Source organism: Mastigoproctus giganteus, chromosome 14 (genome assembly GCF_048544385.1).
Source record: "Mastigoproctus giganteus isolate SK-2022 chromosome 14, ASM4854438v1, whole genome shotgun sequence".
In the NCBI taxonomy this organism is placed as follows: domain Eukaryota; kingdom Metazoa; phylum Arthropoda; class Arachnida; order Uropygi; family Thelyphonidae; genus Mastigoproctus; species Mastigoproctus giganteus.
Window position 1 is genome coordinate 31,012,064 of NC_143588.1, and position 14,658 is coordinate 31,026,721.

At 35.9% G+C, this 14,658-nt stretch overlaps 1 protein-coding gene across 1 annotated transcript in view; it reads left to right on the forward strand.

Annotated features, from left to right (window-relative positions):
* The window catches only part of LOC150075048 (activin receptor type-1-like), a 134,758-nt gene that overhangs the window by 76,789 nt on the left and 43,311 nt on the right, over positions 1–14,658 (forward strand). Inside the window, exon 6 of the mRNA XM_090389085.1 lies at positions 2,954–3,324. Within this exon, the coding sequence (XP_090245211.1) occupies positions 2,954–3,324 (371 nt within the window). The remainder of the gene's footprint in view (positions 1–2,953; positions 3,325–14,658) is intronic.

The window sequence follows — 14,658 nt, forward strand, 5'->3', positions numbered from 1 at the left end:
TAACTGCTGCTAGAGGTGCTCTCTCTGATTGTTACTGAGCAGACGCTGTGTTTGCATGCCAGTACTTGTCGAGCTAGTGTTATGTGAAAATTTTTTTTTTTAGCCATGTGTCACTGATGATCGTTTTGAAGCAAGTATCATGTCGGACATACAGATTGAACAGCAATATGTGATTCATTATTGCGTCAGACTGAGCATGCATCGAAAACAGTTAAGAGAAGAATGAAGCATATGGTATTGAGTGTCTTGGTAGGATATTGATATCCTACCAAGACACTCAATACCATATCCTACCATATTTAAATGGCACAAGCCAATCAGTGAAGGCGGTGGTGAGTCTCTTGCAGATGACCCAAGATCTGGTCAGCCTTCCTCCTCAACAACTGAGTAAAATTCAAAAGTCCAGGAAATCTTAGGTGAAGACAGGCGAATTACACTTCATAAATTAGCTATTAGAATGTCCAGTTCATGCGGTAGTGCTCACAATATTAAATAAATGAAATATCAATATGATATAATAAATGATCACCTGAAAATGTTGCAAATCTGTGTCTGCTGGATTCCACACAATTTGACTTAAGTCAAAAACAGCAAAAAGTAGACTTGTGCAAAGAAATGCTTGATCATTTTGAAACAAAACTTCTTAAATCAAATAGTGACTTGATTTTTTTGCTATGATCCAGAGACAAAACAACAGTCAAGTCAGTGGAAGCATTCTGATTCACTAAGACCTAAGAAATTTCGAGCTTCTTGTTCAGCTTACAAACAAATGGTTCTTGTGTTTTTTGACATAAAAGGCATTCTTGTTATACATTTCGTACCTTGTGGAACAACTATGAATAAGGAAGCTTACTCTGAGGTTCTCAGAGTCAAACTTCATTGTCCCATTTGTGAGAAATGTCAAAGATCTTTCTGGTATGAAGTAGTTCTCTGTCAAGACAATGCTAAGCCCCCATATGGCTAATACCGTGCAGCCAATGATCACTGTCATAGGTGCCAATCTTCTGACACATTCCCCTTATTCAGTGGACTTAGCCCCTTGTGATTTCTTCCTGTTTCCACATCTGAAGAAATCTCTGAAAGGCAAGCGTTTCATATCTGATAGCTATGCTTGAGAGCCACAATGGAAGCACTTCGTAGTCTTTCAAAAAATAGCTTGCAAGAAGCATTTAATGCATGGGTACAACAGCACTGAAAGCGTGTAAAGTTCAAGGGAGAGTATTTTGAGAAGGAGAAATCCACACAAGATTCAGATGATGACAATTAAGATAAGATCTTGCACCATATATTGATTCTCAGTTCAAACTTTTCGAACAACAGTGTTAAGCGTAGTTAGCCGTAGTGGCAGTTATATTCTGAAAATGTTTAGCCACAACCTATATTAGTATGTATCTGCTATATATTTACCAGTTCTTGAATATATGCAAACATCTTGATAAGACTTCAGTTATAGTTCAGACACAGCATGGGTTTGTTAAGGGAAAGTCTTGTCTGACCAATTTGATTGGTTACTATGATGTGGTCACAAAGAAACTGGATGCAAAGAATAATTTTGATATCATATACTTGGATCTTAGGAAGGCTTTTGAAGCTGTTACACATGGAAGACTGCTGTACAAATTGGGGCACTTGTGGTATTGGGGGCAAATTGCTGCTATGGATAAAGGCTGATTGAGTAGGAGAAGACAAAGAGTGGTAATCAATGGACTCTGCTCGTCATGGGCTAATGTTATTAGTGGAGTCCCCAGGGTTCAGTGTTGGGTCCACTGTTGTTTTCTGTATTTATTAATGATATTGAAGAAGGTATATCAGACTTGATGTCTAAGTTTGCAGGCAATACAAAGGTTGGCAGGGTTGTTAATGTCAGTATGCTACTGCAGCAGGATCTAGAAAAGTTGAGCAGATGGGCTGAGAGGCGGTAAATGAAGTATAACATTGACAAATGTAAAGTACTGCATATGAGTAGCAGTAACTCCAGAGTAACGTAATAAACTGTGTGGTACTACACTCAGGGTGGTAGAAAATGAAAAGGACCTAGGGGTAATTGTGTAGTCAGATATGGAAGTTTTCTAAGCAGTGCAGATGGACTGCAAGTGTAGCTCATGGTGTCTTATCGATGATATACAGGAATTTTTCTAGCAGGGATAAGGAGGTAATTTTCCCCTTGTATAAGCAATGGTCAGGCCACACCTTGAGTACTGTATACAGGGCTGGAGGCCTCATTTTAGGAAGGATGTAGAGCTGCTGGAACGAGTACAGAGAAGGACAACAGGGTTAGTGAATAGAACAAAGGGTTGCTCTTACAAAGAAAGGCTTAAGTTATGCAAATTACAGTGCCTGGAGACTAGGCACTTGCAAGATGATCTGATTGAGGTGTATAAGGCCTTGAATGGTTTGAAGAAGCTGAGTGCTGATGGGATTCCTCCTCTTGCCCAGATTAATTGCCTGAGGAGACATAAATTCAAATTGAGGAAAGACAGTTGTAATAGATGTATGGAAATTTGCCTTTAGTCAGCAGGCGGTTGATTTCTGGAACGAACTTCCATCTGTCATTGTCAGCTTAAATAAATTCAAAGCAGAACTGGACAAACATTTGGAGCGAATGGATGGGTGAAATGGGAAGGTTTTTTTTTTTTTTTTTTTTTGGCTGATGCTGTATATGCTTGCTTTCTTGCATCACATGCCTCTACGAATGCTAATATGTATCTATATTGTTTGGTATACATCAGTAAAAAAATGTACCAAATTGTTATAGTTGCTAGTGAAAGTATGTGCACATATCACTAACAGTTTTGTACATTTTTTCTGCTGTATACCAAACAATATAGATACATATTAATATGTTTCTGTAAGTCATTATGCATAACAAAAACATGTATTTGAGGTTATAATCAAAATATCAAATAAATGACTACCTCTGATTAGCTAATAATAATACACTTTTATATTTCAGGAAAGGGAGGTTATGGTGAAGTTTGGAGAGGTGTTTGGAAAGGAGAAAATGTAGCTGTTAAAATCTTCTTTTCTCGAGATGAAGCATCATGGATCCGTGAAACAGAAATATACAGTACAGTAATGCTACGCCATGAAAATATCCTTGGTTATGTTGGATCAGATGTTACTTCCTATAATTCTTGCACTCAGCTTTGGCTTGTAACTCATTACCATGAAGTTGGATCTCTGTATGATCATTTGAACAGGTCAAGTCTTAATACCCATGAAATGATGGTCATTGTACTTTCTGTTGTCTCTGGACTTGCTCATCTTCATACAGAAATATTTGGTATGCAAGGAAAGCCAGCAATTGCTCACCGAGACATTAAGGTAAGGAAATAAATATTAGTACATTATCAGTAAGGAAATCCTTTTTATAGGATGGTAAAAAAAAAAAAAAAATATATATATATATACAAATGAGGGGAAAAAAAAAAAAAAAAAAAAAGAGTTAAAAAGTGAATATAAATATGGATCTAATTCTGAGCAGTTACAATGCTATGGATGTTTGAATCTTATTTAAAAAAAAGCAATCACGGGTGATATAAAATAAAAAGTAACAATGAACACTTAAACATAAATGATAAAGTGTTGGTTTATTTATTTTTATTTAGGAAAGTTCTGTGTATACAGATATGTATGCACATGTTGTTACAGTAGATCCTTGAAAACACTGCCTTCAACTTCAATGCATTTTTTTTTACTGCTAATGTGTGAATCATGTGCTCTGTTCACCTAACCTCATCATGGCTATCTTTTATGTAGGCTACAGCATTCAATATTTAATCAAATGTTAATCTATAAAAGTTGCACTTTTGTGTGGTGTACAAGATATTTAATCTATAGCACAACCAAAAATTTAAAGGTCTTGTAACCTAGGTGGTAAATTTTGTGGACGACTGGATTCATCACCCAGAGAACCAATCATTGAAGTGAGTAACTGCTGCATGGGAACAATGAGGAGTTCTGTTATGTTGCAAGTACCTTCGTCGTCATGTAGTCAAAAGTACATCTTCAACAGTTGTGGCAGTTTGTTTTTGCAGAAATTGTAGATAGATCTCTCCAGTAAGATGACCCCTAAAAATAAATGATCACTCGACCAATAGGGATTCCACACCACACATTAACACAGAATTGGTGTTAACTGTTGGGCACATGAGTTATGAGTTCAGTTTTCAGTGGTACATTGCTGAGAATCTGTAAACATTACATAACTCTTTAACTGCTCAGAATTTGACCCATATTCATATGAAGTTTTTTTTATTCAAAATTGCTTCAGAAATCACCTGAAGTTAAGGCATGTCTTTGTGAATCACGCTGTTTTTTTGTGTGTCTACCCTGAGATAGACAAGCTAGGGAGCATTACATTGAATTAAGTCATTCCAAGTATAATCAATGAACTAATAAAATATGATATATAGATTAACATTAAACAGACTCTTCTAAAGTAACCAGAGCCATTAACTTAAAAGTTATCATTAAGATAAAAGTAATGGAGAATTCTTTGCTTACATTAACACTAGAGGGAAAGGAATAACCACACTGGTCAGTTGAATATGAATAGTATTAACTATTGATGATCATTCACATCTGAAGAGGTTTTGAGGGAAGGGGTTACCAGAAGTAAACCTAATTACACCTTGGGGGTTCATGGAATCAAACATTTTTCTTTATCTTCCAAAAAAAAAAAAAATATTTCCATTATCAAAAAGTGCCTATTATCCAGTTCCCCCCTGAAATTTGGCTTGAACTCTCTTCCTCTACCACCTTTACAGCAACTTATTTATTCCAGTATTCCACAATGTGCTGCCCAAAAGTAAACTTCATAAGGTCTAGTGTACTGTTGCTCCCTAACTTCATAGTTGTTCTTTCTGGTTTTTATTTCGCTCACCAATGTGATTAGCTCTCCCTCATTACTAATCCCATGATGGCCTTATGTGCTTTAATCAAATCCCTCACCCAAGATGTCTAGTTGCTAAACTCTACTGATCACATCTAAGCTTCGTCTAAGTCTCATAAGGATAATGCTTAGTGCTTGCTGCACCAATCTAATCACCCTTCTTGCACCTTTTCAAGGATTTTTATCTCTTTGTTTTAGATGTGACCACCAGAGGAATGTACCCTTCTTACTGCTTGTTTACACTGGATATTTAACTTCAACATGCAGTGTCTTTCTGTATTGTAATCCCCAAGTCTTTCTCATCCTGAGCATCTTTTAATTTTATCCCCCATCTGTAAACTAGTCCTGTGTTTCAGTTTCCCAGACAAATACTTTGTGTTTGGTATCATTTTTCAGAACCATACTTGCAGTCATTCTTTTCCAGTCAATGGGAATAATCCCGAAGTCTAGATGATCTCATTAACCTTTTTTCAGTATAACCATATGTATACCAACTTTCCTTGGGGCTCTGTGCTCTCTCAGCCTTAGTAGCTTTGCAGGTAGGCACTTCTCTGATGTCACTTTGTTACTTATTTTTCAACAGTTCAACTCAGTTTTGTCCCATTAATAGTTTTATCACATATTTGCTTATATTTAGAGATATCCTATAATTTTCCCATCCTTGTTTTCTTTGATTAATTAATTAAATCTTTTGGCCTCTTTCTTTTGCTGTTCTTCTCAATTGGCACAAAGGGGAGTCAAAGAACAAAATAAGCAATTACAGCTTGGTTTTTTGGGTCAGGTTAAAATAATGGAGTCAATATTTAGAAGTACAGCAGGCCCCCGTTATAACGCGGTTTGCTTTACGCTGATTCGCTATAACGCTCTTTTACAGATTACATTTTTGACATATTTAACGAAATCATTTCATTTGATGGAGTCGATAGCTTGAAAATGAATAGCAAAACAGCATTAAAACGTTTCCCACGCCGACTTGAGGAATTTTCCCACGCTCAGTGAAATTTTCTCGCACGCTAATTTAATTGCAGTACAGTGACTTGTTACGTAGTTCCGAGATCAACATTTTAAAAAATGATCAAGTATATTGCTTGTAATATTTGGGTTATATGCATTTATCTGAAGTCTAGTCATTACTCAGTACAGTATTAGACATTGTGCGTAACGGAAAGTTTACTTGAACATTGTATCATAATTAATTCAACCAACGCGGTTATATTTTCGAAGAGCTAATAATGACCGACAGGAATGAAAAGCAACAACGTCTGGGCGCAGTACGAAGACTATAAATGTAAGAAAAAGACTGAATTTGAAAATTAAATTAGACGTTTTGAAGCCAATCGATTCCGGTCAACGACAAGCGGATGTGTGCCATAATTTAGGACTTGCAAGTTTAACTGTAAGAACAATTATAAAAAATTAATTTTATCAGCGGCAAAGATAGCTGTTCCACTGCAAAGCAACTAGGACTAGGCCGGCTATTAGGATTGAAATGGAAAGACTAATTTTATTGAAGATAATATTCCAATGCAGAAGTCAGTTAAGTTAAATATTTAAAAAAAAAAAAGAGAGAGAGAGAGAGAAAGAGATTAGCCAATATGATGATCTGAAGAAAACTCGCCTAAAAAAAAAAAAAAAATGTGGAACCATTTAAAACTGGTAAGGGCTGGTAGAATATATTTAAAATCCAGGGAGAAGCCGCTAGTGCAGATCAAGGAGCCGAAACTTTCAAAAAAGAACTTGTTAAAATTATTGAAGAGGGGTATTATGTGTTATACTTCTCAACAAGTTTTTAACATAGATGAAGCGGGACTTTTGTGGAAACGAATGCCTAAAAGAAGTTTCATATTGAAAGAACAAAAAACATGCCAAATTTCAAAGCGGCGAAGGATCAGTTGACTTTATTGTTGGGTGGTAACGCTGCGGGCCATTTAAAATTAATACCCCTTTTAGTTTATTTGGAAGAGGGCCAAAGTTAAACTCAAAATCCACACATTTTTCATGATTAAATTCATCCATTAAATTAAATCAATTAAATTCATTATTTTAATTGGAATTTTAAGTTTACTTTTGATACGCAAGTAGTTACCACATAATTATACGTATGTAATGCAGAATATTTTATATGTGCAAATATTTGAATATTAAATATTTTGACTGACATTTGTGGATCTTTTCATTACCGTTTATTGTTAATTAGGAAATATCCTATGGCACCGACCGCAGCTCACAAATACATATGTTACCTTATGGGAAAACGGCGCTCGCTTAGCGCGGATTCACTTAGCGCTCTGTTTTTCCGGAACGAATGATCAGCGTTAAGCGGGGGTCACCTGTAATTCCGAATCATCTTGACAGGAATGCAGTTGTATGACATTCATAGCATGAATTTGTTTCAGAGGAGGTCTTGTCTGAACAAAGAAACTGGATGCAAATTATATAAATTTTGATATAATATACTAGTATTTCAGTAAAGCTTTTGACACTGTTCTGCATATTTGATTGTTATACAAGTTGGAGTAGTGTGGGGAAAAGAGCATGTTGTTATTATTATAAATAAATAAATATTTGTTTATTGCATGATACAGCAAGCTCTTCACGGCAGGTGGCCATGGGCAGATAAATTAGTACAGAGAAAATAGTAAATAATCAATATACATATAGCAATATTCATATATATATAAAACACTGAATATGAATTATATTTATGTATTAATAAAACAAAACAGGTACAGTATATTTGGCCTTTAGTTGATAATCACTTGGTTGAAGGAAGGCTGCTGTTTGTATTTTTTTTCTTCTAATTGGAAATCTTACTCCTGTAGGCTTGAAAGTTGAGAAATATTTGGCAATCAATGTTAGGAAGGTTTATCAGATGAAGAGGTACATTTGGAAACATTGTCCAATTTCTTGAGTCTGGAGAGGTTAGATTTAAGTTGTTGGTTTCTTGAATTTTCTCTGTTGGGAGCTGCTTTTATTTTGTTGGCTATATTTGAATTGCTTGCAGAAGTTATCAACTTTGCAAGAAGTATGACTCTAGACTTGTTGACGAATCTGTTGCAGATCCTCTGTGTTTAAGTTTTCATAAAGCTGTGCTCTGGATTTCATATGTGGAAAACCAAATTTGCTATTGAGCCACTTCATAACCCAGTATTCTAGGGCAAGGAATTTCTTGATGGGAATTTCTTCAGGGGCTCCAGACCAGATTTCAGAAGTATATGTCAGTATGGGAAAGATGCATCTTTGAACATGATTTATGATTTGATTTTTTTTTTTTTTTTTTAAATCTTGGATCACTACTGTTTCATGCTTGATCAGCCATTTTTCTCTTTGAATTTTTCAAGAAATATATAAATAGTAGGAATTAAAAAAAAAAAAAATCAAAACTACCCTAGGTCTTTATGGGCATTTGGATTTGCAACATCTGCAATTTTAATTTCTATGTGATTTGGCTGTTTCTGTAAGGAATAAGTTATTTGAGCAGATTTATTTGCATTGATAGTGAGTTTGAGTTCTTTCAGATTACTTAATGATTCTATATACAGTAAACCCTCGATTTAATGGACTAATAGGGGAGAAGGGGTGTCCGTTAATTTTGAAAGTCTGTTAAATGTAACCGGGGGGGTTATGTTCTTAATGTAAAAAAAAAAAAAAAAAAAAGCTTTAATACAATATACAGTACTGTACAATATAAAACTATGTTGCAATTTGGCCTTTGATTTATGGATATCAGAAATGGTTTGTTTTTTTTACGCCATAAATTTCACTAACACGTGCCACTGAGATGTCTTGTTCTAATTTCTCAATTAGCTCTAATTTCTGTGCCACATTTAAGTTCACACACTTTCTTTTAACTCCTCTATCACTTGATGCCATTTTAAATTGTAAGGATTGCAAAATTATGTAATAAATAAAGTCAGTTCAGAAATCACAGAAACAACCTGACTGCACGATAAGTTGAGGCAGACTGAGACAGAAACAAAGCGAGTCAGTAGACCTGCAGTTTAGTGTCCCAAGTCATGTTCAGCTCGCAAGTCACCGCCTGCTCTTATCTGTAATCTGAGAAAACAGCTATTTGAACAAGTTTTCAGAAAGGGAAAAAAAAACAATTTCCTGAATTTGATTATAAAAATAAAAGTAGGTAATTATCAAAACAATGGAAATAGGTAATTATTATTAATTTTTAATTAATAATAACACTGAGGTTTTGTATAACCTAAAAAAAATATGGTCGAGATTAATATGTACATTACTGTATTATTATTTGTCCGGTCCGTTAAATCTGAAGTCTGTTATATCGGGGTCCGTTAAAGCGAGGGTTTACTGTATCTATAAATTTGCATCATGGCTAACTTTGTGAATATCATCACAGGCTTTTGAAATAATAAAGAACTAAATTATTGGCATATGCCAGCTGGTTTGGATTTGCTTGCAGGAGTGGTTGTAAAGACGCTGGAGAGTACACCTCCTAAGAAATACCTGTTTTGGTTGTGATGAGAATAACATCAATGGATTGAAATGGGTTCCCTTAAGTACACTTTTCAGTTTAGAGAAGAGGAAAGAGTTACAAGGGGCTCAGTCTGGCAAATAGGATGCATGTTCACACGTGGGGATTTGGTTTGGGGGGGGGCAGAAACTGGCGAATAGACAGTTGTGTGTGCTGCAGCATTGTCTTGGAGTATTCAACCATCCTTTCACAATTCAGGTCTCTTCCTTCAAATATTTTCATGCAGCCTCATTAGACCTTCAATGTAGTATGTTTCATTGACAGTCTGATTTAGTGGGATGTATTCAGCCATAATAATTCCTTTAATATTCAAGAAAATAAGAAGCATGGTTTTCATTTTTTATTTTTACATTCTTGCTTTTTTTTTTAGTTTGGAGGATTGTTTTGTCTTCCATTGCACTGACTATCTTTCAGTTTCTAGTTTATACTGGAACTGCTAACTTTTCACAAATAATTACAGTACTCAGAAAGTCTGGATTTTCGTTTTTGACACATGCATTTCTCATGCCTAAATTTACAGTTAAAATTTGTCTGTTTCTTTATCCATATTGGGTTTTGATGCAGCTATTCTGATGCTTAAATGATGATCACTTGTAATCAATGGCCTTACCCACTCCACATTTGCATCACTTTTCATCAATTCATAGTCTTCCACATTCTCTATCTCTCTTCCTTCTAAAAATATTTTGTCATTCAAACGTGTGAGCTCTTGACATAGTATCTTCCCCATAAATTTGATGTAACTTATGACTTTCAGTTGGTGTTTTCTTTAGTTTTGTTAAAAATTTGAGCTGCTTGATTCATTGTTTGACTCTTGTCTGTCATTTTTCTGGCAAACTGCAAAAATACAAGTTAATGAAACCTGTCTTACTGCAAAACGAATGAGCGTGTTGGAATGCAACTTGGCAGACAACTAGGGGAAGGTTCAATGTCAATTGCTGTGTCTTTGTTTCATAGGTGGGGCTTGGTGTGTAGTGGCTGCAAGTGCAGTCTTGTTATTTAATAGTCACACCTTGTAGATCCAAATTTCTATAACATATAGATTCAGTTTTGTATAATATCATTGAATATTTTTGTGTGTTGGATTATTTCGTAAAACAGGTATAATTTCGTAAAACTGGTTAAGATAGCCTTTCTTTGGTCTCAGCTTAGGGTGGAACAGAGTAGCTCTTTGAAACAGGAAGGAAATGAACAAGATGTTGTATGATTTAATTTCTCTGAAAAAAGATCAACTCTTTTGGAAAAACAAATGATACTAAGTAGCTGACTATGAAAAAATAGCAAATTTTGAAAAAAAACTACAATTCAGTAGTAGTAGTAGTAATCGCTAAATGACCATTGTAGTATATATTTTTAGACAGAACAATGAAAGTAGATTATATATTATGAAGCTGAAAGCTAGAAGAGAATAGTTATTCAATTCTGCAGATGATTAGGTTGCAGTAACATCATGCTAACCATTTTTAATCAGAATTACACACTACACAAAACAAAACATTTCAGCCAAGAGGGGGAGGGCAAGAGCAGCCAACTACACTTAGCACCAGTGTACCTTCAGTTCTTCTCAGTACATTTTTATAACTAAATTGAATTTAAATATATTCAGATTTACTGTATATGTGACATGAATTGAATTGGTCCATCCTATAAAGGTGAATATGTCATAAAAAGTTTAAAAAAAAGTAATTGCAAGAAAGCTTGTTGAAATCAAGGGGAAATTTTAAAATTTTCTTTAAATGTATGACTATTATTACCAGATAAATAATAATATTCACAACCGTGATATTTAATTTGGTGTCTTTTTAGTGTTTGTTTATTATCATATTTAAATGTGTGTATACAGATGTATTCTTCACAATTTGCAGGTTGCGGGATCAGCTAGTCTTCACAATTACCAATTGTTAACACCAAATCCTTAACTTTTTTTCACAAGTATATACATCATTGAGCCAAAACATTATGATCAGTGAGTCATTATGCAAATCGAAGCAACTGCAGGTGAACTTATGGCATGCTTCATGTTATAAAAAATACCTGATACTAAGCTTCATTCATTTGAAGAACTCTTGTTCTTCAAATGGGAAAGGCAGTGGACTTAAACGAGTTTGACGGAGGCCAAATTGTAATGGCCAGATGACTGGGTCAGAGCATATCCGAAACAGCACAGCTGGTGGGGTACTCATGGTCAGCCGTGGTTAGTACCTATTGAAAGTGGTCAGAGGGGGAGAACCCACCAGCGAGGTGTTTGACGGACGACCACAGCTTGTCGATGCTCAAGGTGAGCAAAGGCATCTCCCAGATGCTATGTGGCAACAGAAGGGCAACTGTGGTGCAACTCGCGGTAATTGGAATGCTGGTGACGGGAGTAATGTGTCACAACACACAGTACATCGAACCCTGCTGAAAATGGGGCTGCGTAGCTGCAGGCCGCTCCGAGTGCCCATGCTAACCATAATTCACTGGTGACAGCGCTTACAACAGGCATATGAGCATCAAAACTGGACCTTGAGTGGTTGGAAGAAGGTCGTCTGGTCCAATGAGTCATGTTTCCTGTTACACCATGTGGACGGCTGGGTACGTATGCATCGTTTATCTGGGGAAGTGATGGTGCCTAGATGCACCATGGGACAAAAACAAGCCAGTGGTGTCGTGTTTTGGGCAATGTTCTGCTGGAATACCCTAGGTCCGGTCATCCATGTGCTGGGCACTCTGTCTACCACCAACCTAAACATCGTTGCTGACCAGGTACTCTCCATGGCAATTGTCTTCCCCCCACCCTCTGGCAGTGCTGTCTTTCAGCAGGATGATGTGCCATACCACACTGCCCAGATTGTTTGACTGGTTTGCCAAACATGAGGAAGACTTCCGGGTATTGCCCTGGCATGCAAATTCCCCAGACATCAAGCATCTGTGGTTTGTGTTGGAACAGCAACTCCGATCTGTGGACTCTCAACCACGGACCTTAAAGGAGTTAAAGGATTTGCTGGTTACATGTTGGTACCAGAAACCACAAGACACATTTAGAAATCTTGTAGCGTTCATGTCTCACCGTGTATGAGATGTTTTGGCTGTACGTGAAGGACCAACATCATATTAGGTAGGTGGTCATAATGTTTTGGCTCATCAGTGTACATAGAACTATAAATTATCAAGGTTGTTTTGAGTACATTTCAAATGTGTCTGTTTCTCTGTGAATTGTCTTGAAGTTTGTCCAGTATAGGCTGCCATCTCATTTGTGTCTTCAGATTCTGAGTAAACAGTTTTAAAAGATGACAACATGAAGAGAGACATCTACTGCTATTGACTTAACAAAAGTCAGAATTAAAGAAATTATCTGGAATTCAGATCCTGAAATGGATGAAATCAAAATAGTTAATACATAAATAACTGTAAAAGATATTATTGCTTCAAAAAAAAAGTAGCAAGTTTATTTTTAACCATATTTTTATGGGGGGGGGGATTCCCAATTAAAAAATCTTTTTTTTTTTTTTTTTTTCAGTTTTACTCTGATGTGTAAAATAATTTACACATCAGAGTAAAACATTTGTAATATATTGTAAAATATTTTACTGACAGTTAGAGTAAAAGTCTGACAGTAACAGTCAGAGTAACACTGACAGTAAAATAATTTATAAATAAAATAAATAATAAAATAATTTGTTATTATTTTATTATTTATATTTTTGTGCTAGCCAAAATACCAGTTAGTCAAAGAAAGTGCACTATATAATTAATTATTATTATTAATAGTGGCAATATGATGGCGGGCAGCAACCGTATACAGAATCAATCAAAAAAAAAAAAAAAAAAAAAAGACCCACTTCATTTGCCCACATTTTTTAATAATTTGTTCATTCCTTCTTTATATTTATTCAGATTACCCACTTCTACTACTTGAAATGAAAGTATATTCCAACAATCAACTGCTTCTGATTGAAAGCAAATTTTCTCACATCTATCCTGCAGCCATCCTTTTTCCAAGTTAAATTTATATTCCCTTGTGTCTGTGCAAGAAATAGTAAGGTTTTCCTTTTAGTATTTTTTGTTGAAATAGTAAAGTCTTGTTTTTTTCTGCACCTATTTCTCAACAGATCTACATCCTTTCTAAAATGAGGCTTCCAGATCTGCGCATATGGTACTCAAGATGCATCCAAACCATCACCTTTAAGTGAGATGATCACCTCCTTGTCCCTACCAGATTCCCATGTATCATCGACAGAATCCCATGAGCTATCCTAGCATTCTGTCTACACTGCTCAGAGACCTTCATGCCGGACTGTACCATTACCCCTGGGTCTTTTTTGTTCTCCCTTACCATGAGTAGTTACCAGCCAACTGATATGTTATTTGGGAATTGTGGCAACCCCAAATACATTACCTTGCATTTACCGACGTCACACCCCAATTGCCACTTTTCAGACTATCTGTGAGGCACCTCCATAGCCAGGTGGGCAGGAGCAGCAGTGCGTAGCACATGCTTCTTGATTAGACCAGGGTTCGAGCCTGTGACCACCAAATACGGAGATGCGGAAAGGTCAGGGAATGATCACTGCATATCCCCGGAGCAATATGGCCTTAGTTGCTAATGCTCCTAAAAACCAAATTACAACAACAACAGTCTATCTGCCTAATTTGTTGAAGTTTTACTGAAGTAGCATATCCTGATTATTGCCATTAACTACACTACCAAACTTTATATCATCAGCAAACTTAAGACATTAAAATTGATATGCCTTCATCAGTATTATTAATAAATACTGAAACGTGTAAGGGGCTCAGCACCAAATCCTGAGGAACTCCACATGTAACATTAGTCCACGAAGAGCAGTGGTCACTAATAATCATTCTTTGCCTCCTGTCAATCAACCATCCATCAACTCATAGCAAGAATTTTCCCCTAATGCCACATTGCTCAAATTTGTATGGTAGCCATTCATGTAGAACAGTATCAAATGCTTTACTGAAATCTAAGTATGTGATTTCAGACTTTTGCATTCAGTTCCTTTGCATCTAACTAATAGTAGTTCATGAGATTGGTCACAGATGATCTTCCCTTAACAAATCCATTCTGTGATTGCCATATAGCTGCATTCCTATCAAGATGATCCTGCATTAGTTTTAACCATTCATTCCATTATTTTCCTCTCACACAAAATTCAAATTTGTAGTTTTGTAATTACTTACTCCCTTTGATCCTCCCCTCTCTTTGTGAATAGGGGAGAGATTGCACTTCTTCAATATGTAGGAACTTCCTCTGGAC